Raw genomic sequence first — 24,763 nt, 5'->3', positions numbered from 1 at the left:
ACCCGTAGTGGAAACCGTCTGATGGTGAAAATATTTTGCCAGGATATTTGTGTTACAAATTAGAATAGGGAAAAACACTTTGACACAATTGTAGTTGCAATGACAGAGTGGCTGTTCCTCTGCTCATGCTTGTTGACTCCAGAGAAGTGAAGAAAAGACAATTTCCCAAGAAAGAGATTACGTTTCCAATAGGGCTGGGCACGTTAAGGCGGTCAGTCTCACAGGAGCCTTGTGTGCAGTGTCCGCGTCCAGATTGAAAATTAATCGCACATGCGCAAAGCTGCCGCTGATCCTGATGTTAGTTCTCTTTGGAACTACCTACACATGAGAACAAACATTCTCTGTGGTGAAGTTTAACAGATGCAGATCTGCACTTGTTCAAGCCAACACAGACTGGACTTTTCTCACTGAGTAAGAAAAACTGAACTGAAAAATCATTAAAAGCACTTATTGCTTTTGTACAAAATTAATCAATTGCTGGTCTTCACCATACATTTTTTACGTAAGCAACAAACTGAACACGGACAAAAAAGGGAGTGGCTTGTCCCTAACGGGGAGCCTTACGACTGAACTGTTCATGTTGTTCATTGATAAAAGACAAATGTTTCTTCTGGTACCCGTTCATAAAAAAAGAAAACTGATTTATATACTGTTGTTAACTTGCTGTCGCTCCAGAGTGCCTGTTATATTGTTCTGATAACATTACTTTTAAATAAAAGTGTGCAATACACAAGTTTTTTACTTAATTATTGAATGTGATTAACCGCAGTTAATCGCAGAAAAACCATGTGATTAATCAGTTAAATTTGGTAAACTTTGCCCAGCCCTAGTTTTTAATTATACAGAACAAATAAAAGTGAAGGTTCGGAATTGTTAAAAAAAATATTAAGAGCGTTGCTTATTATTGTTACTATTATTAAAATTATTGATTTATTATCAAAATAGTTGCTATTATTAAATATTATTGAACTGTCAACTAATCGATCGATCAAAACAATTATCAACAGCTTTAAATTCACCCCTCAATAAGATCCAACTGTTGATGAAGCTCAGTGATGACCTTATGGTGGAATGTAGCTCATTAATTAACATTAAACCCTGACACTTAAACACAGGGACCGCCAAAACCACACAGAAGAAAGTTCCTCGTAGTAATTTAAAGTAAAATATCAATGCAGGACATTTACTTGTAATCAAGTATTTTTACAATAAAGGGGTAGCTACTTTTACTTAACTTAAGACTCTCACCCTGCATCCATGTGCTTTTAAGAAGGCCCACCATCTGGAACTTGTAAATTGGCTGCAATAGCTTGCTTTCACTTTCTATGTTATTGAAAAATCCAATTCATAAGACAAATGATAAACAAAAGCAGATGGCCTGCAGCTGAAATCACTGACACAATAAACTAAACAAATCCTACTAAAGACACTGACAATACCCACAAACACAAGTATAAACGGTGCGTGTTCATAGAAGAGTTGTTTTTTCTTTTGACTGAAATGAAATGTGGATCTTCTGGCTCGGTAAGTCAGCTCATTGTTGATGATGTATTTTTACAAGAAGTGGATTTGGTTTTTAAAGAAATTAAAAGTGAAAGCAGAGAGAAGCGGGTTTCATTTTCATTTGCGTCCCAGGTGGTGCATGTTTTGAACATGATACAGTCATACAAATGTTACTATCAATTCATTTTTACAGTATACTGAGGCATATTTATTTATCCCACGCTAACATTTTGCAAATATTCATCAAACAATACCATCACATATGTTGTGCGCAAGTGTAGTTTTTGTCAATATTTAGACAGTGGAACTGAGTTTTCATTTTAGTCTTTGTTCAGTCAATGTTTTAGTCATCATTATCACAAACAGTTAAAAACATTTCTTTAATTGCCTTGATTGGACAAATCAAGAGTAACCAGCCTTGATTTTTATTTAAATTTTTTAAATTTGGTTGAAGAGGGGAAAGCCAAGCAGGTGTGAGGTTGGTGGTGCATTATGGGAGTCAGTTTAGTTTCGTTACCACCTCAGTTGATTCTTGAAACATCTCCTCAGTTGAGGAAAGTTTGATGAAAAAAAAGAAGAAAATTGAGAAGTAACCTTTAACTATATTGTTAGCCCTCTAAATGATGAGAATGTATTTCTGAATTACGACGGACTTCCACGAAATTCAACATGTTTCACTCAGTAGAACTCCAATTAAAAAAATTAGCATTTAAAACAATATGTAAAGCGCGTCGTTAAGGCAGACAAGAATTATCTGGGAAACATCACATAATTATGTGGAGCTAAAATTTATTTTGAATTATGTTAAATGCTCACCGAATAAGTTGGCGTCTGTTTATAAATCGTAAGAACCCATAAATCCTCTTTTAGGAGAAGATGGTTACTGTAAGCTAGCTCGGCTCTGTTAAATTAAACAATATGTTAGCAGAGCAAGGCAAGCTAATCACTAACGCAATGAGAACTTGTACTCGCAGTCGCACAGATAAATGATTGATTAAAAACAAAAACAGCCAATGCTTATAGATGTTAATTGTAATCTCACTGTCTCGTCTTCACTCATTAGGGCTTAATGAACAGAGATGTCGCCGTCATTTCTGTTGTCAATATAGTTTTTTGTTATTATAAATTAGTCATGAAATAAAAGGACGTCAACGATTGCTTGTCATCGAAATTGTGCTGCCAAAATTAAGGCTAATACACAAGCAAATCAAATTGGTTGACAACAATTTTAAATGCTTATGAGGTAGATTAAGACATAGAACTTACTTTTATGCTGCGGGATTCCTGCTCTTTCAACCCTGTCAGATCCCACTGAAAGAGAAAGACAGATAGAAAGACGTTGACCACAAGGAGTGAGAGCTTGTGAGAACACTGCTAGTGTCTCAGAGGAGTGGTGTTTGATTGGCAGCATGCTCAATCTGAAATAAAAACTTGTTCACACAGGTCGAAATGGAGGTTTTGAGCAACGTATCTGGCTGCAGTGTCAGGGCTGCTCCAATGAACCGTTAGAATATCCTGTTCATTGATAAACGTGATGTAACTCTTTTATTTAGGATTTCCAGTTCTGTTGTTTGCTCTCACTGTGACTGGTAAGTTCCTCCATCTGGCGCGGATCTTGTTAAACAAACAGACCTCGAGCCGTAGGGAATATCCAAAAATTACCACACGGTGCTGCCTTAAACAGCCATTTGTCAATTTGGGATGACTTTCTGTGCCTACATGGACGCATGGTATTAACAATGGAGACATGAAGCAAGACAGTGTGTTGGGAGCCGGTTGGATGAGATGGAGACAGAGGGTGGGAAAAAGCTTCAATGAAGAAGAGAGGCAATTGAGCACCGCCGTGTTTTTAAAACAGCTAAAGGTGCCATTTCAACTTTCTTTAGATTTCTCCACTCGGCATACTACACTATATGTGTGCATTTACTTTGCATTCAGTCGCTGAGTCTCTCTCTCTCTCTCTCTCTCCCTACCACCTCCCGCTCTCATACACAAGGCTGAGAGTGAAGGAAAGTGGAAATTGAATTTCCTTTCAGTGGTGGTGTGTGGAATAGGAAAAAGTTCAGGGCCACAGTGCTCCCCTCTATCTCACACCCAACGCAGCCCAAATCCATTCCTCTGCCCTTCCCCTTTCCACACATACTTGTCTCTAAATCCCCTCCACTCCATTCCTGGAATAAATTATTTATTTTTGGTCCGCAGCATTTTTATTCGTCTCTGTGGTGCGCCTCAACTTCTGTCCCTGTGGAGAGCCCTGATGAATGTGTTGGGCTCACACCCTCTGATCATCCCTGCTCTGAACGCCTTTAGATACACACTGGCTTCTGGCTGCCTCCAATGCACATAAGGACTCGCTCTCCTTCCTTCACCCTCCTCTCTCCCTCTCTCTCTCTCTGACTCACAAATACACAAAGGGATAATGCAAGCCATAGAATATATCTGGATCCTTTATCTTTTCCTTTGCACACACAAACTCTGCAGAGACAAAACCACATTTTCTCTCTCCTCTGTGGATCTCAGCTGGCGCTGTTGTTCCTTGTTCAGATTAATGATGACATTTAAGAACACTCAACAATTTCAAATAACATCTATAATTCATCTAGGAACATGCGTTCAACAATGTATAGAATTCAGTCTATATTGCTGAGCTCATGAATATGGAAAAAAGCTGCAAATGAATTATTCTTTTTTTATATATATAATTGGAGTCTCAGGACTTGATTACCAGAGCAAGAAGCTGGTCTATGTGTGTGTGTGTGTGTAATGGTATGTGTTAATATGTATGTGTGTGTGTGTGTGTGTGTGTGTAATGGTATGTGTTAATATATATGTGTGTATGTGGAAGAATTAATGAAGGCAGTTGCACTTTCTCTTGCGCCAAGTTATCGTGTTGGGGTGCTGCACGGATTGGCATGGCCTGCAACGCTTTCTGGAGCCCCTAACGATGTCGGATAAGACCTCATCTTTCTCACTGGCATGCGCGCATGTTTCCCAACGGGACACAGCTTGACAACACGAGATTGGGATTCGATAAGGATAAGTGAGCGCTCTGTTTCATTCGGGTCACCGGGGGATTCACTTCTAACTTCTAACACGCCAAAAAGCACACATGCACACGTAGAACCCCCTCCCACTAGCGGGCGGTCGTCCAGTGGTATCAATTAAGGAGCTGGTCCAATCAATGTCTTAGCACAAGCCTGATACTCCACTACAAGGAGATTAAGACTAAGCTTACATCTTAACACAGAAGAGACAGCCACACAAACATACATACAAAGACCCCCTATTCACAACCCATTACACATCACAACACACAGAGATGTTAGCACATCGTCCAGCCTCCTTTTTGTCTGCTGAGCAGTTGTATCTGGCGGCACTTGTGCTTTGAGGATCTCCATAAACAAGGGACAATAATGGAGTGTGTACTTTCTCTGTCTCTTACTGTTATTTTTCTTTCCTATTGTCTCTCCTTTTGCTAGGCTAAAGTCTGACCTAAATACTTCAGGTTTTTGACGATTGGACCAAATCAGAGATCAGAGGCGTCCAGCGGGCTTGTCGTGGGAGTGGAGGGAAAGAAGGGAGGCTGAGGATCCGGACGCACTCACTGAGGAACGCTGCTACTTACCACACTTCATAACTGTACAACACAAAGCTCATAAACCAGTCAAACCTTATCCGCACTGACTGTTAAATTCATCATCCTAAATCTTACTAAAGCCTTACCTTTCACCCGTCCGTGAGATGAAAAAGCTGCAGCGTATCAACTCTGTGCCCTCCACCAAGCCCCTGTTAATCCAGGCCCGGGAGGGAGGGGTCCATCATTCACACGCTCGGGGGGGACACCACAGAACCTTTGACCTTGGCTTGTGACCACATCTTGAAATCGGAGAGCCAGTAATGCAGCAATGGCAGGGAGCCCAGCAGTTAATGATCAGCTTCTTCCTTTTTCCAGCTCCAGAGCCGTACTGCTCACCACCATCGCAGCACTGACACATAGCCACATGCACACACACCCACACACACTCACACATTGTCTTTCTATCAAACACATGCACGCGTATGAACACAATCAGAGCAGGAAACATAGAGGTCAAAGAACGCCTCACCAGTTTTTTAAGTGCACCCATTCATTTTTCATTTGATGATGTGAGGGGATGTGATAGGTGTAAGCACCGTGATGAAGTCCCCTCCAATTCCATCACCGCCTGTTCCTCCATCCTGCAGGACATGAAATAAGGACGAGCAGCTTTGACCAGAAGCAGAGTTTCAAAATGTTTCACTCAGGTGGAAGCACAGCACAGCCTACTCAGCTGAATTTTTGTCATTGAAAAGATGAAGGTGAAGAAAGATTCATCGTAGTTTTACAATGACAGCGATAGTTTTCATACTCGCAAGAAGATTTCATTTATTCATTTTTGAAAATTCGGAATATTCTGTATTCGATGCACATTGTCAGCTTTACGTGTATTGAAAATGCAACATTTCTGTCAAAGTCTAACCTGGTCCATGACCAAAACACCGCCTTTTCTTCTGTTGCAAAGAATGATAGTCACAAGTAAACTCATGGGTTGCCCTGGTGGCCTGCAGGGTTAAGGTGCCAAACGAAAACTGTTGTCTGGAAACCTTTTTATATCTCTCCCCGATCAGGAAAAAAAACTTTTAATGTGTTTAAAAAGTGCATCGTTATCTGAATGAAATCGAGTCAGTAATATGATATAATAGCCAGATCACATTTGGAAGAACTGTCATCTGATCTCAGCAGAATGTAAATGAAGCTCGATCACATTCTTAAGAGAAGAATTGACCCGCCAAGTTCCAAACATGGGTGCTACCAGATCCAGATAAAGATCACATGTTTACCTCATCACTCTCCGTACACTTATTGTCATCTCTCTACTGGCATAGCTCACATTAAGGTATGAAACAAAGACATTTCAAAAGTGTTTCTCAGAATAACTACACATAGTTCCACCTCTGATTTTGGTCTTTTAGAGAAAGCACAGTATAAATCTACAGTAAACATATATTTAATGTATTAGTCAATCTACAAACTCATCTTTCATGAGATCTACGATACACATGATCTGTGATCCGAGAGCTCTGCCAATTCTCACTATGGATACCACTAAACAACGCTCAAACTACAATTACATATTCAATCAAAGCAATCAATGACTCAACCAACTGCTGAACACATCTAGATCACCACCAATCATCCTTTAAACAGTGGCAATGTGTGTGCTGTCGGAGCTCTGTGTGCGTGGAGTTCAGGGAAAATGGAGGCAGAGAGGAGAGAAGCACACCTCAGCTCTCTGAAGTGGCTTCCCTTCTCCAAACACTGATCTGATAAGATAGCAGTGAACCCCACCAGGAATTTGTTCTCACCGCGGAGCGGATGATAGCGAAGACGCGTAAAGAGCCACTTTGGCCCTAAAGGAGGAATTAATTATTTTTTTTCAACAAAAAAAACACTAACACCTACTCAAATCTGGCTTTGTGGGAAAGATTATAATCAGCATTTGTACTCAGGACATTGGACTTGTTGCAGTAATCACAGGAATGTAGGACTGTATCTGCCACAGCTCCTATCAGCAGTGACGGAGACGTGACACTCGGTTTGATGATATGTGACGCGCGTTGAAGTGAACATATGATAAATCAAATTCAAAGGAATTTTGGGCATTTATTATAATTTATTAACATAAAAAGACATACATTTAATATGCTCCCCTCAAAGTCACCAGACTCCAGTCAGACAACAGTAACTTTCCTCTTGATTATCCTTAAAACTCACTTCATTCAAACTCACCAAAGCCTTCTTTGTGACTCTTTCCACAGTGTCAACGATCACAACAATCAGAGAAACTGAATAAATAACAGATATAATAAAGCAAGTAACCACCGTTTTATTTTCACTGTCTACAAACAGAGTGTTTTTATTCAACGCCTCTATTGAGGTTTGCAAAACAAAGCTTCAAATGTCTGTCTTCATATTCATCATATTTCCTTCAAAAATGGGGTGTGTTTGTGGTTATAGAAATATGAAATGTAAATGAATTGATGTTGCCATTAGATTGCTGCGAGACTGACCTCTTCCCACTAACCTCCTTTTTTGTGTGGCAAACGGTAGAGCAGTTCTTTAACTGTTTTTGAAAGGTTTATGCCAACAAATTTGGAAATAATTACCTCTGTCTTTTTTTTATTTAGACTGAAGACTGAGACAATTACAGACTCGAGAACTGAGCGATGCGTCGCTCACTGAGTGTGTGTGTGAGAGAGAAGGTGGAAGGTGGATTGCACACAAAGTTTTTGTCAGCTATTAATAACATTGATTTCTGTCAACGTTATGAATGTAGCTTGGAACCCAACTATTTGGGACAGCTCTGTTTTTCCGACGCGTGAGGGACATTGAACATGAAACACCAGAAAAGAAAACAGAAATGCACACTCGCCTACTGGCAATGGGAAAGCATCTATAGACTGTTTTAGCGGGATTTCCCGTGTCAAAAAATGTGTACATACGTGATCATTTTGGAAGAAAAAGGGTATAAGAATCAAGGATGGTTCTTGGTTTCGGCCAATCAGACCCAAAGAGGCCAAACATCTGCTTGGCAACAATATGTGCTTGGTGGCCACAGTCAGCTCTCGCTCACACAAAAGGAGAGCGGTGCTGTGACTCAAGGACGGACAAGGAACTCTGACTGCTTCGATTCCTCTACTCATTGACTAAACACGGATTCAATTAAACCCGGCTGAAGGTCGTGAGGTAATACAACGTAAGCGAGTCTGGCGTTGTGCTTAATGGAAGTTCTCATGGCTCTGGTAATATTTAATCCGATGGCCCACCCTAACTACCCCTGTGTGTCAAGACTCAGGGTTCTGTCTGAGGAATATGCCTCAAATTCAACAAACAATGTCAACAAACTGTCTTACTTATTGCTGCCAGATATAGAAAGAAGATGAAGTGTGTTATTGTTGACAACAGTGTCAGGGCGACAGACAGAAAAGAACAGATAAGGATCAGAGAGAGAGAGAGCGGGAGAAGAGGGGAGGGGGGGGGGGGGGGAGAGGAGGTGACACAGGTGAGGTGGTAGTAAAGTACAGTGGGCGGGGAGTTGATAGTTTGGGAGGGAGAGAAAAAAAAGAGATAAGGAGGGAACAGACGAAGGAATTTGTGAACAGAAAGCAGCGGAGGGCAGTTCAGGGGAAAGGCAAGAGCGCTGAGCAGACATCAAGGTTACGCTTGAGAAGTCTGAGGAGGAATCAAACAAAGCAAGGAGAGGCAGAGAAGGGAAAGAACAGGTAGAGTTGGTTGGCTTTCAATCTTACCTTACAGCTAATTACCACGTGCTTACTGTGGTGAAAGAAAGCAAACAGAAAGCTAAGTGAAAAAAAAACTACAAACAGAAAAGGGCAGCTGAAGGCAGGAGAAGAGAAAGCAGAAGTAACAAGAAAAGGAGGCAGAGACAGCAGTTAGAAAGTCGGGTCCCAGAGATTAATTGAGGAAGAGAAACAAAACAGGAGAGACGAGGCTGTAAGGAGCGAGGGAGGGAGGGAATAAGTGAGAAACCAGCAGATATACTCATTGACTGAGAGGACTGGACTAAACTCTATGGATTACTGACATCAGCAAAACAAAGGAAGAAGAGCGTCAGAAAAGAGGTCACTGTGGTGCAGCAGCAGCGTAGCTTGCCCGAGCGGGTCTACTATGTACCAAGACCGCTAAGATAGACAAACTCAAGCACAGACGGTCCTCTCTGTAACTACACCATGCTGATGAAAGAGTACCGCATATGTATGCCACTGACTGTGGATGAGGTAAGCGTGTTTGTCTTTCCCACGATCACACACTCACTCTCTCTCATGCAAGCACACACACGCACACACACAGGCGCGCACACACACACACGCGCACACACAGACACGCACACGCACAACCCGCCGACAGCTTTAAATTGAAAGGGCGAGAGACGGGTTTACTTCTAACGGGCAAGTGTTGTTTTAACTTGTAATCTTGAAAGTGTTAATGTGCTGATAAGAAAAGAGCCAACAGAGCACACAGAAGTCCTGCGGCGCCTCTGTGGGAGCTTTGGCACACTGGGGTAGCGAGGAATGATCAGCACATACGGGCTCGGCCAATCTAATGGAGCCAAAGCACAACACCTGGCCGGCAGCATCACAGTGCTGCTGTTGTGTCTAAATTAGCTCCCCATCTGTCTGCTGCTCTACTTCCCTTGCTTGTTTTAGCACACCTAGCAGCGCAGAAACTAGTTGGACTGGTTTACAGCTTTACAAGAACTAAAGTCAAACAAAGGCCTGCAGGTTTATCAACAAAAGGAGATGCAGCTGGAGAGAAAAGGGGCAGACGAGAGCGCGTTACGAGCCAAAGTGCCCTTCAGAAGAAACGTCCTCGTCTCCTCCGATAACGTCCCCTCCCCCCTTCAATTGTACCTGTTACCACAACAATGACAGTGACAAATAGCAGTCCAAAATAGGATTTACAGTATCAGCTCAGGGCACACAGTAACTCGAGCTGGCAGCAAATCCTCTTTCGCCTGAATGTAATGTAAGTTTTAAGTGCAGCTTATTTGAGGCGGTACCAAATCGTGACAGTTACCTCAGCCCGAGCCATTTACAACGTCCTCGGAGTTGCTTGATTTTTAAAAGAGAACACTGTTGATTTTCAGGTGTGAAATAGCCAGAAGAACTTTTGTAACACAATACAGCTCAGCATGTGTGAAGGAATGTTCACTATTGTGTTCTGCTGTTGAAGAAGCTGACAGGGGACGGCTGCAGCTCAGGTGCAGAGTGGGTCAGGAGGGTTGCACAGAACAACTGACAAATGCGTACCAACATCCAACCTGGCAAAGACTCTGTCCGTTCTCTCTGAGCACACAATCAATTACAAATATTTAGATAACGTCGTCACATTGTCATCGTCAGTGGATAGATCCAGGGTTGCATAACAATTTCAAGTCTTTGCTGTTAGCATTTAATCACTGGAAAAGTTGCCATGAGCTTTACTTTAATCTTAAATTCTTTCATGTTCAGTTGCCGTCACACTGGCACTATCTGCAGAGTTTCCGACCCGCAATGATGAGCTATATTTACACTCAGGAATTTATGACAAATTCACAGCTTGTAAACTATCTTGCCATTTGAAAAAAAAAAGACAGTAGAAGGAAAATATACACCAAGAGCCTTCAATAGATGAGTCTGTCAACACATGACTCATCACAGCCAGCCTGAGTGCATAATAACAATGATTTAAGGACAGATAAATATTTCCAACTTTCTGCTAAGATTAGTTTACTAAAAAAGCCAAAGAGATTCACAACCTGTGAGGGAGGAGCTTATTGCGCTGCAGTCTGTCAGTCTTCAGACTGTGTAAAAACTCTCATCGCTGTGATTAATTAAGTCCCATGGATACCCAATAAGTAAATATTGAATGTTGACATTCCACTGTAATTGGAACAAGATGGAGGAGTGCCACGTTGATGTCAACAGAATACATTGAAGGATAGCTAACTGAGATCTGCCCACCTCTTCCTCTGTTCCTCCCCCATCTTCCTCGCTTTCTATTTTTGATTAAAATAATGCTTTAGTGCCACACAAATATAGGGCAACAAAATAAATTACATTACAGTTGCCACAGCAAAACATTTTAGTTGTTTGCGGTATAATTTAATTGCTTTTTCATATAAACTTTCACCCAGTGCTCTGCAATTAAAAAGTGCACCCAATGCTGTACATAGAAGCAATGTTAAGGAGGAAAAGACAGAAACTCAAGTATCATTGTGGAAATTGTTCAAAAGGAAACCCTGAATCTGTGAGGAGGCCGCTCCAGATGCCCAAAGGCCTCGTCCTCTTTAGACTCGCGAACAGAAAATACTCTCGCCTCATCAGCATCGAGCACAAACTGGGGCTGCAGCAGAGAACAAAGTCTTACTCCCCCTCTTAATTTAGACTCCCATGCAGTCACCCTCCCTGGACAAATTTAATTTTGATATCAGATATGGTAACTTGAGGGAAATCTTTATACACAGCAAAAGTCTATTTAAAAAATGGAGAGCAAATAACAAAGCATGCTCCTAAGCAGCAGTGAGTAAGTGCCCGTCGGGACAAAATCGGACTCAGCAACTATGGCTGAACCTGCTGCCAGGAGAATGTGCTGTCATCACTCCCACCAGCTACTTCCTCTTGGCTGATGGTTATTATAATTTCCTCAATGGAGTTTGCAGTCCCTTGATTAGTAGTAGTGGTATTACTGTATTGATTAGTTACTGAAGTCTATACAATTTATTTTGTACCTTGTAGGCCACCAATGAGTAACATTTTCTTTCATTTCTTTCATTTCATATCTTTTCATCTTTCAATTTAAATGTTTCTAAAATCACAAATTTGCATCAAAGGGTTTACAAATAATATGTTACGCTGTATGCTATATCCTTAAAGCAGAGAGGAATGAAATAATGCAAACCCTCTTGGATCACATCCACGGTCATATATATATATATATATATATATATATATATATATATATATATATATATATATATATATATATATATATATATATATATATATATATATAATATATATATATATATATATATATATATATATATATATATATATATATATATATAATATATATATATATATATATATATATATTTTAATATTTCCTTCCTGTAAAACTAAATAGGAGCTAATGCAACTTTTAATGAAAAGGCAGGTGTGTGTTCAAACTGTACACCATTCAAATATATTTAGTTTCACTGGGTAATATCTCACAGTCAAACTTAGAAAACCAGTACGAAACAGTGATATAGTTTATGGTATAGCTTTTAACGCCATGGTACTGGCGTTAATACCTTTCTAGTATCAGTACATCGTCCTACACTACACGAGTATCTCCACTCATGGCTTGAGAAGTACCTTTTGCAAAGAAGCAACATATTTTTCTAGGAAGTCAGTCAGAGCAGACTGGGCATTTTTGGAGGAGGGCTTAATGAGACAGGCATTAAATCTAAGCATTTCAGACAGAAGATGAAGCAAGTATATTCAGTATGAGGTATGGTCTGCAAATGAGCAGATACGCCCCCTTTAATTACTCTGTTTTGATTAAGAAAAACTCTTGATAGACTTTTGATTGAGGGGGAAGGGAAGAAACCTCGGGAGGAGTAACAGACAATCAATAGATGTACAGAGACGAGAAAAAAAACAATAAGATAAAGTTGTGTACAAGCTCCAAAAGTCTAATTAAGACTGTAAAACTGCTGCGGCCACAACGCCGATTAGCCTTTGGGATAATGCTGTATGCTACAATGTGGTGTAACAATGTCCCAAGTGGAGGAGTGTCCTCCTGTAATGTCAGTAAACAGCAATATTAGGGCCCTAGAGTACCGCTCAATCTATTTTACTGGCAATGAATTCAATTGTATGTTTGTAAGAGGAAAAGGGTGCGCTCCCATTTCATTGTTTTTTTAAGCTTTAACCTGCTGAATGAGTGCTGCAATCAACAAACATGTCTCTTTGGATGGCCTTTGGTGATTTTGCTTTGTCCTTTTACGTTTTCTCACCACAGTTTTTTTTTCCTCTCTTCCCACCCCTGTGCCCACCCTCACTTCCATGCACCTCATCCTAAACATCCCCTCGGGTTCCAGTACAGGATTGGCCAGCTGTACATGATCAGTAAGCACAGCTGCGAGCAGAGTGGCGGGGGAGAAGGGGTGGAGGTGGTGAGGAATGAGTCAGATACTCACCCTCAGCACGGCCCCGGACAGCTGACGGAGAAGCGAATCTACCTCAGCAGGTAGAGTACACCTCGATCACGTTGCTGTGCTAATGAGGCACTAAAGCTAATAACTGGTGATTTGCAGTCTGAGCCTTATATGCTCGAGTTGTTAGCTCTGTCATTATGATAACTGATTGTGTTCGATCTTTGATCTCTCACTTCACGGCAAAGCTTTAAGCTCTATAGATCCACGTTGCAGGTATCACTGGTGACAAGCAATAAAACATCACTTCAATACGGTAACAACAACACTGCAGTGTAACCTGCCCTTATCCAAAGTCCAATAGCCGCTGCCTGAAACAAGTTGAGACCTATACTGAGCGGTTACAGCAGAAATGTTATTATGCCATGAGCTCATCTTACAGTCAACCCTCAAGTGTTCTGATCTACACACTCCCAGCTGAGAAAAATCCTGAGGGTTATAAAAACATATCTCTGTTGGCAGTTGGTGACATCAGAGGCACACACTGTTCAATAGAAGTTAATATATATTAATATCATACATTATATTTGTATAAACATTCAATGTTTTATCGCACACGATCATGTATTTATAAGTCGAGATAAAGGACATTTTAAGGGATTGTCGTACGTAAGACATTACGCTAACGTTATGATTTACATTTCCCAATATTCATGTTTGCCGAATAGAGCTGGAAAACATAAAACAAGCTAGCTTGTTAGCTTGATTATTTAGCCAAGCAGAACTGTGCTGCCCACACAGACAGTCTATAAGGAGGTTGCCAACGACCTTGCAGCGTGTTACTTGCAGCCTGTGAAGCTGAATTGAGGTGAGAGGCGGGGCTACACTGCACAAACACACATGGTTGTTGCTCTAAGCCATATGCATCACAGGTATGTAGGATTACACAGGTGCGTTAATAAACACTTAAATATGTCTCTATGTGTAATTACAACTATATGATAATATGTTTTAAACTATTCACATACACTCTAAGTGAGGGGTGTTAAAATAAGTGTTGAGCTTGGCTTCCAGCTACAGTCATAAAAGTACACAAGGAAGTATGTGACAGATGCCAGAACTGAAATGTTGCAATTATTTTTAAACTACAGTCATTTAAAGCTATGCATTGATCTATTGTCCATGTTATTGTGCTGAAAGGAGGTGTTGTATCTGTGTTGTTTTTAGGGTGACAGTCCATTAATCAATGAATTCTGATAACTGAAACTAAAAAACAACCGTGATTCTCTTTTAACTTTAAATTCATTCCCTAACCCTAAACTAACCTCTCTCATTACCCTAACGTAACCTCAACGCTTATTCTAATCACCGCTATGAACCCAAGGCCTAATCCTAAAATAAACTCTTACAGAAGTAAAGAAATGTTCTTACTGTGGAGGATTTTCCTAATCTTTCTGTGCTTTTGGGACATTTGGTCCTCATTAGTCAAGATATGCTGGAACACACACACACAGGGTGTGTATATATATATATATATATATATATATATATATATATATATATATATATATATATATATACATATACCCACGTCTATCCACGCTACTGCTTGCCTGTGTCCAACCAGAAGAATGTCCCGGATGTTGTGAAATAATATAAAAACAAATTCAGTGCTCTGAATTACATGTGCAGGTATGCTACATTCAGCAGTGTGTTATAGTACGTCATTGTCAAGAATAATGCTGATTGTCACTACTTAAATTAATTCTTTCATGATTAAGATGACTTATCTTAGATAAATGAAGACTTATCTCAGTCTTATTTGTGCTTACCTGTATCAAAACTAAAACCACATTCCCGTCAACAGTAACAATGTTGGGAACTGGGCGTTTCTACTTTTCTTCTTCGTGCTTTTGTTTTTTTCTTCCTCATGTAATTACTTTGCGTCATTGTGGAGGATACATGTGCCAGAACAAAAGGGATTTTTTTCTCACGTAAAAGCTACAGTGACCATGCCAGAGGTGTAATTGGGAATGAGTCATAAAATGAATGCAGTGGTGAGAGTAGCCTACAGGTAATCTCCCTCCATAATCTATTTCTCCGACTATTCCCCTCTTCCACTCCATGACTACCATTCTTCTTTCTTCCTTTTTGCATTCAGTAAACTGCCGTCCTGGGCGAAAACATTCGTCCCGCGATTCTTCTATGTGACAGAAAAGGCCTGGAACTTCTACCCGTACACCATCACAGGTGTGTTTTTGTGTTTGAGTTCCTTTGTTTGTCTTTTACATCAGGTTACTTTCACCTCAATGCATTATACAAAACTTATTTACTTTTAGCAGCTGTTTCCATCAAATATTCATCCCTGTGTGTGCATGTATTCCCCCGTGGTAACGTGCATGTGTGTGAGAGCAATTGCGTGCTCATGCATGTATGAGTAACTAATGCCGTTTCTCCCTTTTCATATTGAACGTCTCTGGTACTGCAGAGTACTCAGTAAGTATTCTCACTCATCATTTAGTGTACATGAATAAACAGAGCTCATATCTTTTCAGTATCAGTGAATCTAATCTGCAGCCTTATTCCACTCTATCTCTGCCCTCAACCCCTTTTTCCTCCATTTTTACCTCTCGTCACCCCGTAGGTATCATTCCTCCCCAAGTTCAGCATCCGCATTGAGACGAGATTCGAGAACAACAACGGCGATAACAGCAATGTGAGTATCAGAGGGAGCGAGAGGTGAGAAAGATGGAGTGATTATGGGAGAGGGGGAGGAGAAAGACAAGGGGAAAGTAGAGAATTTGCAATTTTCTCTGTAGCACAAAGCAAATGTTCATCACAATGTTGTGTCCATTACAAGGAACACAAACAAAGCGCGAAATGCAGTGTTGGCAGATCTATTAACCAGACATGCAGCGGCTGCCACGCTGCATTTTGTCCAAGGCGACCGCGCACACACACATTCAGCAACAACTGCCACTCTGTCTGTCACTTGAATTTGCGCTTTGTAATCAAGGATATAGTCGAGTTACAAGAACCAACGTGTCAAATATGGAGATCTACAGCTCTGCTTGTGGAGAGAAATGTGGTGAATCTCGTTTCATGTCGCACAGTTACAGGTTACTTAAGTTTATTCCAACAAACACAAATTCATAGTCGTGCCTGATTCATGCACATAATTATATCCAGTAAAGACTGCACTGAAGACCAAATTTAAGGTCATTTTACTTTACTTGAGAAGAACATTTTTATACATGCCTACTATATCACTATATTTTAAATGGGAAAGGTTGTATTTTCTATTTTACTATAATTGACAGTTAAGTTATAATATACAAAATAAATTAAGGCCTTATGAAATATAATACTTTGTTATAAATGAAACTACTCAAAGGTTTATCAAATTAGATCCTTATGTCCTTTTTTGTTTCCCTTTTCTCAAATGTGAGGACTTGCCCTTTTTCCATGTCATTATCATTTTCCAGTTTGTTTTGTCTATTGACTGAACAGACCAAACAAGTACTGGATTGATTAAGAAAGTAATACGCATAATGAAACTGATCGTCGGTTGCAGATCTACAAAGGAGAGTTTAAAAAGCAGCTCTACTTTCACAAAGCAAAACATTCAAATGCTGCTTATGAGCAATAATATTCTAAAAGATTATTAAAGAAATAATCAGCAGTAACAAAACTTTAACTACATTTTCCTGATCTTACTTCCATACTTTTAAAGGTGCAGTAGATAACATTCAGAGTGTAGCAGCAAACAACTATTTGTGTATGTTCTCCGAGCTGTGTGTCCATGGCCAGGCCCACAGCATATGTGTTTAGTGCATGTGCGTCCTACCATTTCCCCTCAGGTCAAACGTCTTCACACTTTTGCCATAAACTGGACCGGAAGCACTTTTAGCTGCAAAAAAAAAAGCACAAAAAAAAGCACTTTTAAGTAACGTTCTCATTGCAGTACTTTGGAGTATTTTTACAGCGTGGCATGAGTACTTTTACACTGCCGAGGCTTTCTACATCTCTGTCTGAATATCTCCATATACCAGAGAGACAATGACGAGGAAACCGTGAGAGCGCCGCGGCCTGAGCATATTGTGAAAAGCAACACAAAACATCGAGCTAATGTAACTCCTTCCATGGGAGGGAGCAAGACCTTAGGTAGACACAGACCAACAGCAGCACCACAGGAGCATAGCTGGCTTTTATCTAACAGCAGGTTTTCCTTGTTGTTAGTTTTTAACGGTGTAATGAAGAACTTCAGCAGGGCACTAGAACACATTGTAACCAATGTCAGATAAAAGAGCAGCCCCCCTCTCTCCCTTGCAGTCCTCATTTTCTCTCAAGGAAAAGTGTATTCTGCTCTCATAACTCTTCTTTTTCCTCATCTTTTAATATCTCTCATACGTCCTTGCCCCCTCACCCCACTCCCTCCTACCACCACCCTTTTATCTCCCACTGCTCTGTCTGTTCTCTCCCATTTGCTCCACTGTGATTTGCTCCAAGGGCCCCAGGGTGGGATACAGTGAGGGGTGTTATGGTGTGTGACCTCAGTTTTCTACACAGTTACTCATCTACTCTCATCCCCCTCTCCACTGATTGAGTGACTGTATGTGTGTGAGAGTACGGTGGAGTGTGTGTCTGAGTATCTGCTCCCATTATACTGTATGACCTCCCCCATCTGTTTGGATGTAGGTGTTCGAGGACACGCCAACCCCAGCAGAGAATGTGAGTTTCTTGGATATCCTGAGTGACCCCATCCCTGAAAAGCATTACAAAGACTCAGAGGTAGGTACGGTGCTGGTACACGCACACAAACGTTAAAGTGCAGCCACGTAAAAGCAAAAACAAATGACTATGTGTAGTCATTGATCACATTAAAGGGGACCTATCATTCTAATTTTCCATCCAGCATTCTAATACTTGTATTTGGGGTCAGCTCGACCAAGTTTACATGCTTTTAAAATTGTTCTACACCGTGTCAACATACCTTTGTGTAGTGAGAGTGAAATTACTGAACTTATATGAAAACTGCTCATAAAAACAGTATCAGCAGCTACTGAGAGATACTTTTTTTACTTATAAAGTTTTTGCTATATTTGTGAAGTGAAATAATTGTCAAAGTTGTAGATTATCAGTTTGAAAACCTTTCGAAATACTGTAAAGACTAGTTTATAATTCACAAAATGCAAAAAGTAGCCAAAGTATAAACTGTCCAGGTCATCAGAGGAAATGGTTTCCTGAATACCAACGTTACGTCAGCTGGTAATGGATCGTCAGGTCAGTGGTCCACCGGACACGTCTTCCTGTGGATACCGAGACTTTTCTGATGCTGCTTCTCCTCTGATTGTTTCTCATTCTGTGGGGAGACTCTGGCGGGTTCAGGAAAACCTCATCAAACAGCAGCTTGTGGGCCGAGCATCAGGTCAATCAGACAGCCTGTAAATCACGTCAGGTTCAGTATTAGATATACTGTAATGTAATAATATCGAAGGGAACTGCATTGGACACACTCCACACGACACGCTTTAGTCTTGAGAAATAAGGGTGTGTTTGCTATTAACAGTGTTCATCGGTAAAATAAATTGCAAAAACGTACATATTCTGTTCCAGCCCTTTATCATTACTTGCAGAGCATTTTTGTACAGCACGGTTTAGTACCGCACAAGGTAATAGTGGTTTGCGTCTCTTAATTTTCACATTAAAAAAAACTGGAATCCACAAAGTCTTACTCCTTTCTCTTCTCCCCCATTGTTCCACGTTATGACGTAAACCCACTTACCTTGATTGCTAGTAATTTGCGAGCAATCAGGTAACGTGTTTGGGGGTTGGTGATATTTATCTATGGCAGTTAGGAAAAAAAAAGTTCAGAACGGATATTGTTAAAATTAAAGCATATATCTGCCTGCTTGGTGAGTGTCTGAATTGCCATGGCCAATATATTACCTAGGCTGCGTTGTATACACCCATTGTCTGCACCAAAACTGTATTCACAAGCCATTTGGTCTGATTATCAATAACATTAAATAAATACATAAAAAATTAAAACATGCAAGTGAAATGAGATGACTTACAGTTTACAGTCTCAACTCAGCCTCTTACAGATGGATCAGCAGATGAGCTACACACTGGCCTGATGTGGAGGACCGAGTCAGCATGGCTGTTATTGGCACAAAACTGGATCCAATATTGTCAGGCGTTATCTTCTTCAGGAAATGCCAACTAATTTAACTTTCCTTCACACAAAACTTGAAGAGTAGTCCTGAGCAGAGCGCCGTCCTTCGAGGGCGGCCTGTGCCTGGAGCAGATGCCGATATAAAGAAATCTGCTTTTCGGAAAAAGTAAAAACAAAAACAGCCTGAAGCCTGAGGTTTTTGCTCCAAGGGATTACTTCTACATATGTTTACCTCATTATTTTAAACTTTGGCCACATTTATTATTCAACAACATTACATATGTATATGACAGAAAATAAGGACAAGCATAAAAGGTCCCGTGAAAATGAATAGTTCTGCCTAGTAGTACATGAGAAGATTGATACCACTTTCATGTGGTTGTATCAAGTAAGAGACTTGAAGCCCATAGCGTAGTTAAGCATGAAGACGAGTAGAAAAGAGCCACCCAGGTTCTGTTCAAACTTTTTTTTAAATGTACCCAACAGCACCTCTTAAGCTCTCTAGTAATGTGTTTAATTCACATTAAACAGAGATGTAAAAACATCAAATTGTGATTTTACATGGAGGGACAAAGTCAAGAGAGTGTAGTGCTGGTTCCAAAGTTGTATTTAAGTGTTTTACATCCCCAATAGATTAAAACATAACAAGCGTATTGGCCTTACTCATTATCTGAGCATAAAGAAAATGGAACCATCAGGCTAACATTAACGTGAAGTTGGCACTTTGGCAGAGGAGCTCAACTTATGTGGTAACTAACATTAGTAACACAAAGCAAGTAATCCCAGATCTGACATCAGGCATATTATACAAGTGGCAAGATGCAATTAAGCATTTGACCAAAATGTAGAACTTCTCTTGATAATAATTATTCATAAAAAGGCAAATAAATGTGATGTTTTTATTTACTTTGCTTTACCGGCTTGCACGCATTTTTAAAATCTTAATTTTTTCCTTGCCATGGTTTAACACTTATTCACTCCCTTCAGGTCTTTAGAGACAAGTTATAGTCACACAGATGCATGCATACACAAACACACATACAAAAAAAAAAAACAACACACTAAACTAACAGAATAACAGACTCTGCAAAAAAAACGTAAAGTCACAAACACTTTCATAAAGTGTGTTATCACACTTCCCCCCTATGGGCTCTGTTGAGCAACAATCTGCTTTCACAACCCCACCCCCCACCCGCCCCACACCCACACCCACACCCACACACACACACACACACACACACACGACGCCTCATGGGGCCAAAGTTTCTGCAGACTCAGCATCTAACGTATAGACCCAATGTTTACTCTGTGCAGGATCCGAGTCGGTGGCTGTCAAGTAAAACTGGCCGAGGGCCTCTGGAGAAAGGCTGGAGAGACAACCACAAGCCCATTATGTGCTCCTATAAGAGGGTGCAGTGCAGCTTCGAGGTTTACGGCTTCCAGACCAGGACTGAGGAGTTCATACACAGAGTGAGAAAGACTTTTTTTCTCCCATCATGCCTTTTCCCGGTGCTGATGTAAAGAGGGTTAGCTCAAGACACCATGTGCAATTAATGTTACGAGCCCATATAGGTGTAATACAAGGTGCCAAAAAGAGAATTTATTGCTAATTGGATTTAATAAAGCGCTGCGATTCATTCTAACATTGATTCCTGCATGTTGGGAGTCTTTGTACACCACATCTCCAGTAAAAATCCGGATGGTTATTTTTTATTTAAATGTGCCAACAAATCATTATGACATTAATTTCCAGACATTAGTCCAAAAAAATTACCAAGATCATCGCCAAGAAGGATCTTAGTTGACCTCAGTTTTATGTAGTACCATTTTAGATCAGATTTATTGAGAAAATAGCTAAGTAAAAAAAAAAAGAGAAGAAAGAGGACCTCTGTTCTTCTAGCATAAACAAAGCAAAGGTGTCCAGAGTTTCTCACAGAGGAAGCTGGTGAAACTATTTAAAGAGCGAATAAAAATATAAAAATCCCTTTTATTACGACACATGTATCCTCCACAATGACGTAAAGTAAGTAAACAAGAAAGGAAAACCAAAAGCACTAAGAACAAAAGTAGAAACACCCAGTTCCCAACATTGTTACTGTTGACAGGAGTGTGGTTTTAGTTTCGATACAGGTAAGCACAAATAAGACTGCTGAGATAAGTCTTCATTTATCCAAGATGAGTCATCTTAATCATGATACAATTCATTTACAGTGGACCATTATTCTTGACAGTGACGTACTATAACATACTGCTCCATGTCAGACACATAATTGCAGAATTCAGAGCACTATGTAGCATTTTTTATTTAAAAAATGTCTTTCTGCCATGTGTTTGTTTTTATATTATTTCAGAACATCCGGGACATTCTTCTGGTTGGACACAGGCAAGCAGTAGCGTGGATAGACGAATGGCATGGTGGGTCACGACGTAAAGTTTTACATATTACACACACACACGCTTAAAACTCAATATATATATATATATATATATATATATATATATATATATATATATATAAATATATGAAAATGTAATACATATTACATACTCTGTTTTGAGGCTGTGTGTGTGTGTGTGTGTGTGTGTGTGTGTGCATTTTGCTTTCCCCACAGGACTGAGTCTTGAGGAGGTGAGAGAGTACGAGCAAGCAATGCAGGAGAAGACCAACACTAAAGTTAAATCCAGTCAGAACACAGGTGAGGCTGCAGCTCCTGACCTGCACGGTCCAGAAACACCACAGAGGATGGGAGGGAAGACAGAATGGAGGAAGGGAGGGAGAGAATACAGCTGGATGGGACACCAGTGAAAATAGAGAGAGATGAGTAGTATATGAAAAGAGAAGTTGGGAATGCAGAAGTTATTTATTTATTTTATTTTATTTTGTATTTATTTATTTTGTATTTATTTAGCCCACGATGTCATCCATTGTTGTGAACCGACTACAAAAAAGCAGGAATGGATAACTCTGTACTGCTAACAGGCTTGAACTGAGGCTGGCTGCGCTATTAGTGCTTTAGCTGTGCCCTACAAGTACCCAGATGGCTGGTGCACATCTGTGGGAGAGAAAAAAAGGAGAGGGAAGAGCAGTCGGGAGGTATTTTACTACACATGGAGCAGTGAGGAGGGAGAGACAAGAGGGTGTATGCCCAGAAAAAGATGACAGAACGACAGATGTAAAGGGGGGGTAGGGGATGCTGGCTCATGAAGTGATAATGCCACTGCGTCAGCCTGATAAACAGTGTAATGCAGCCACCTGCTGAACTCGCCCCATCACCAGCCCTCTCAACATAAATAACCAGCCATTGCAGCACTTAGCTGCAAATGTCAGCCCTGGTGGGGGTCTGTGCCTAGGCCTATGTGTGGTGAGTGTGTGTTGTGTGTTCGCACATGAATGTGTGTGTATGTGGTCACCCTGCCCCCTGCTGGTGAGTGTGGTGAACCTCAGCTGGATGTGAGAGATATCAAAAGGTAGAATTCTCAGTATGGCCTGTAGCTTTTTGCTGCCTCTCTCTCTCGCTCCCTGTGTGTGTGTATGATGATGAGAGATATCAAGCTGCAACAAATCTGCAGTCATTGCTCAACCTGCTGCAGCTCGCTGCACCGCCATGACCCCCTACAGGCCAAACGCTGCCACTGTGTTTATATCTGCACCTAATTTATATTTTCATTTCATTCATCTACCATAATAAAAGTAAATGGATGTCATTCACACAAGAGTGTAATATTAAGTCAGGCGTGTTTGTTGAATACCAATAAGGGATTTAACTGATGGGAATCTAAGTGAACGACACAGATCTTGAGTATACTTAAATAAATTGAAAACTCAAACAGTTGTCCCTCTGTTTCTCTTCCTCTCAGTGTCTCTTTTGCTTTTCTTCCTCCTTTATCTCTGCACTGTTGTTTCTTTCATGTCATGTGCATCTAATTCTCTCTCCATCTCTCAGTCTTGTCAATTTCAATTTGCTTCAATGGCGTAACGTGAAAAGCATCTTGATGTCAGGGCAAATGAGGGAGAATGGAGGATAAAGGAAACAGGAACAATTTTAAAAACCTCCCCCCCTCTCTCTCTATCCAACTCTGCCTCTCAGACTCCCCGGCTGCCTCACGTCCTGTGTTCTCTCGCTCCATCTCGGTGACAGACGAGCGTTCCCTGAACAGGATGGGAGTGATGACTGCGGCCATGTCTGACCCCTCTGCCTCCTCTGTGCCCCACAGTCCCATTCGCCTCCACTCCACCACTGAATGACGCCTCACAAACATGTATTGCATGGTGCATAGACACAGGAACCAATGTTCCTACATATTTCTGTCAAATTTAAGGCTACAGCTAACAGCTGTTAGTATGAGGAAAGTATGAAAATTATAATTCAGTTTTTTGGATTGATGTACTGGACAATGTTGTATCATATTACCGTCAAAACACTCAATTGTGGGTTTTAGTGCAGATTAAACAAGTGAGATATAACATAATAAATAATCTTTAGATGCAGTGGTAGGCAGATTGTGGAACCGTTTGACCGAGACATCGAGCTGTTTTTCCCCCCGTTTACAGTCTTTATGCTGAGCTAAGCAAAGCGAACTTGACTATCTGCTGGCTCCATATTTACAAGACACGTATGAAAGCAGTATAGATCTTCATATCTAATTCTCCAGCAGAGAGCAAAATAAAGCATATCCTAAAGTGTCCTGCAAGACCATCATATCAATATTTATCTATTCTTATGCAAAACAAGTTTTACTGTTGCAGTCAAAAACGCTACCAGTGTCTTCGACAACCTGTGGGATTGGTGTGTTTCAGAGTGTTTTGTCAGTTCGTCAGCGATAGAGGAGCTCAGCGACCACCAGCAGGGCTCTCCGATTGTTTCCTTACCCCCTCCCAGCAACCCACAGACAGATGCATAAGGAGTTTAATAGAGTGGATCTAATGAGAGGGAAGCAGAGAACGGAGGAGGCGGCTATAGATCTGTTCCCCTCTTCACCTCAGCCAAAAGTCAGACCAGGTGTATTGACAGAGAGCAGTGAGGCGTCGTATTGGTTCCTTGATCACTTAGCTGAGCACAGCAATTTGGTCAAGCCAGGGCTAAACTTCCAATATGAGTCAATAATATGACCGTTTATAAGACTGTTAGCTTAATTATTTTATGTACATTTAGAGGAGAATGGGTTTTTATCATCAGGGATCAACCATGGCAACGATGAAATGCGTTTGTTGTCCTTAATTGTTAAACTTTTTAGTTTAAAGAAGTATCAAGTGGAAGATGTATGTGGGAATTACACTGTATGGACTTTTGTAATGTATTTTTTTTATCAATAAATACAATGTATAACCAATGAGAGGGTTCACTAGTATCCTGCTATC

At 40.6% G+C, this 24,763-nt stretch overlaps 2 protein-coding genes across 5 annotated transcripts in view; one reads left to right on the top strand and one right to left on the bottom strand.

The window, feature by feature from the left end:
• LOC137780748 (glutamate receptor ionotropic, NMDA 2D) overlaps positions 1-24,763 on the bottom strand; it is a 93,639-nt gene that overhangs the window by 47,180 nt on the left and 21,696 nt on the right. Inside the window, exons 3-5 of one of the 4 annotated variants that reach the window (XM_068568943.1) lie at positions 17,074-17,136; positions 5,227-5,721; positions 2,770-2,814 (exon numbers count right to left, since the gene is read on the bottom strand). The gene's annotated coding sequence lies outside the window, so the exon portion shown is untranslated. Of the gene's footprint in view, positions 1-2,769; positions 2,815-5,226; positions 7,656-17,073; positions 17,137-24,763 lie in introns of those variants that run through there. The other 3 variants (XM_068568946.1, XM_068568944.1, XM_068568945.1) reach the window with 3 other exon arrangements.
• pitpnc1b (phosphatidylinositol transfer protein cytoplasmic 1b) lies at positions 8,598-24,699 on the top strand. Its single transcript, XM_068568955.1, has 10 exons — positions 8,598-9,321; positions 13,173-13,321; positions 15,388-15,476; positions 15,715-15,722; positions 15,871-15,942; positions 17,925-18,017; positions 20,719-20,874; positions 21,756-21,819; positions 22,017-22,100; positions 23,493-24,699. The coding sequence occupies exons 1-10, from the start codon at positions 9,274-9,276 to the stop codon at positions 23,648-23,650; spliced, it is 921 nt and encodes a 306-aa protein (XP_068425056.1). The 5' UTR covers positions 8,598-9,273; the 3' UTR covers positions 23,651-24,699.

Source organism: Clinocottus analis, unplaced genomic scaffold, assembly GCF_023055335.1.
Source record: "Clinocottus analis isolate CAN_PGR_092001 unplaced genomic scaffold, fCliAna1.0.p SCAF_9, whole genome shotgun sequence".
NCBI classification, from domain to species: Eukaryota; Metazoa; Chordata; class Actinopteri; order Perciformes; family Cottidae; genus Clinocottus; species Clinocottus analis.
This window is presented reverse-complemented; position numbering and strand designations above follow the sequence as displayed.

Coding starts and splice junctions, on each gene's coding strand:
- pitpnc1b (XM_068568955.1), top strand. CDS start 9,274: ATGCTGATGAAAGAGTACCGCATATGTATGCCACTGACTGTGGATGAG. Junction 18,018..20,718: donor AGCATTACAAAGACTCAGAG/GTAGGTACGGTG, acceptor TACTCTGTGCAG/GATCCGAGTCGGTGGCTGTC. Junction 20,875..21,755: donor CTGAGGAGTTCATACACAGA/GTGAGAAAGACT, acceptor ATATTATTTCAG/AACATCCGGGACATTCTTCT.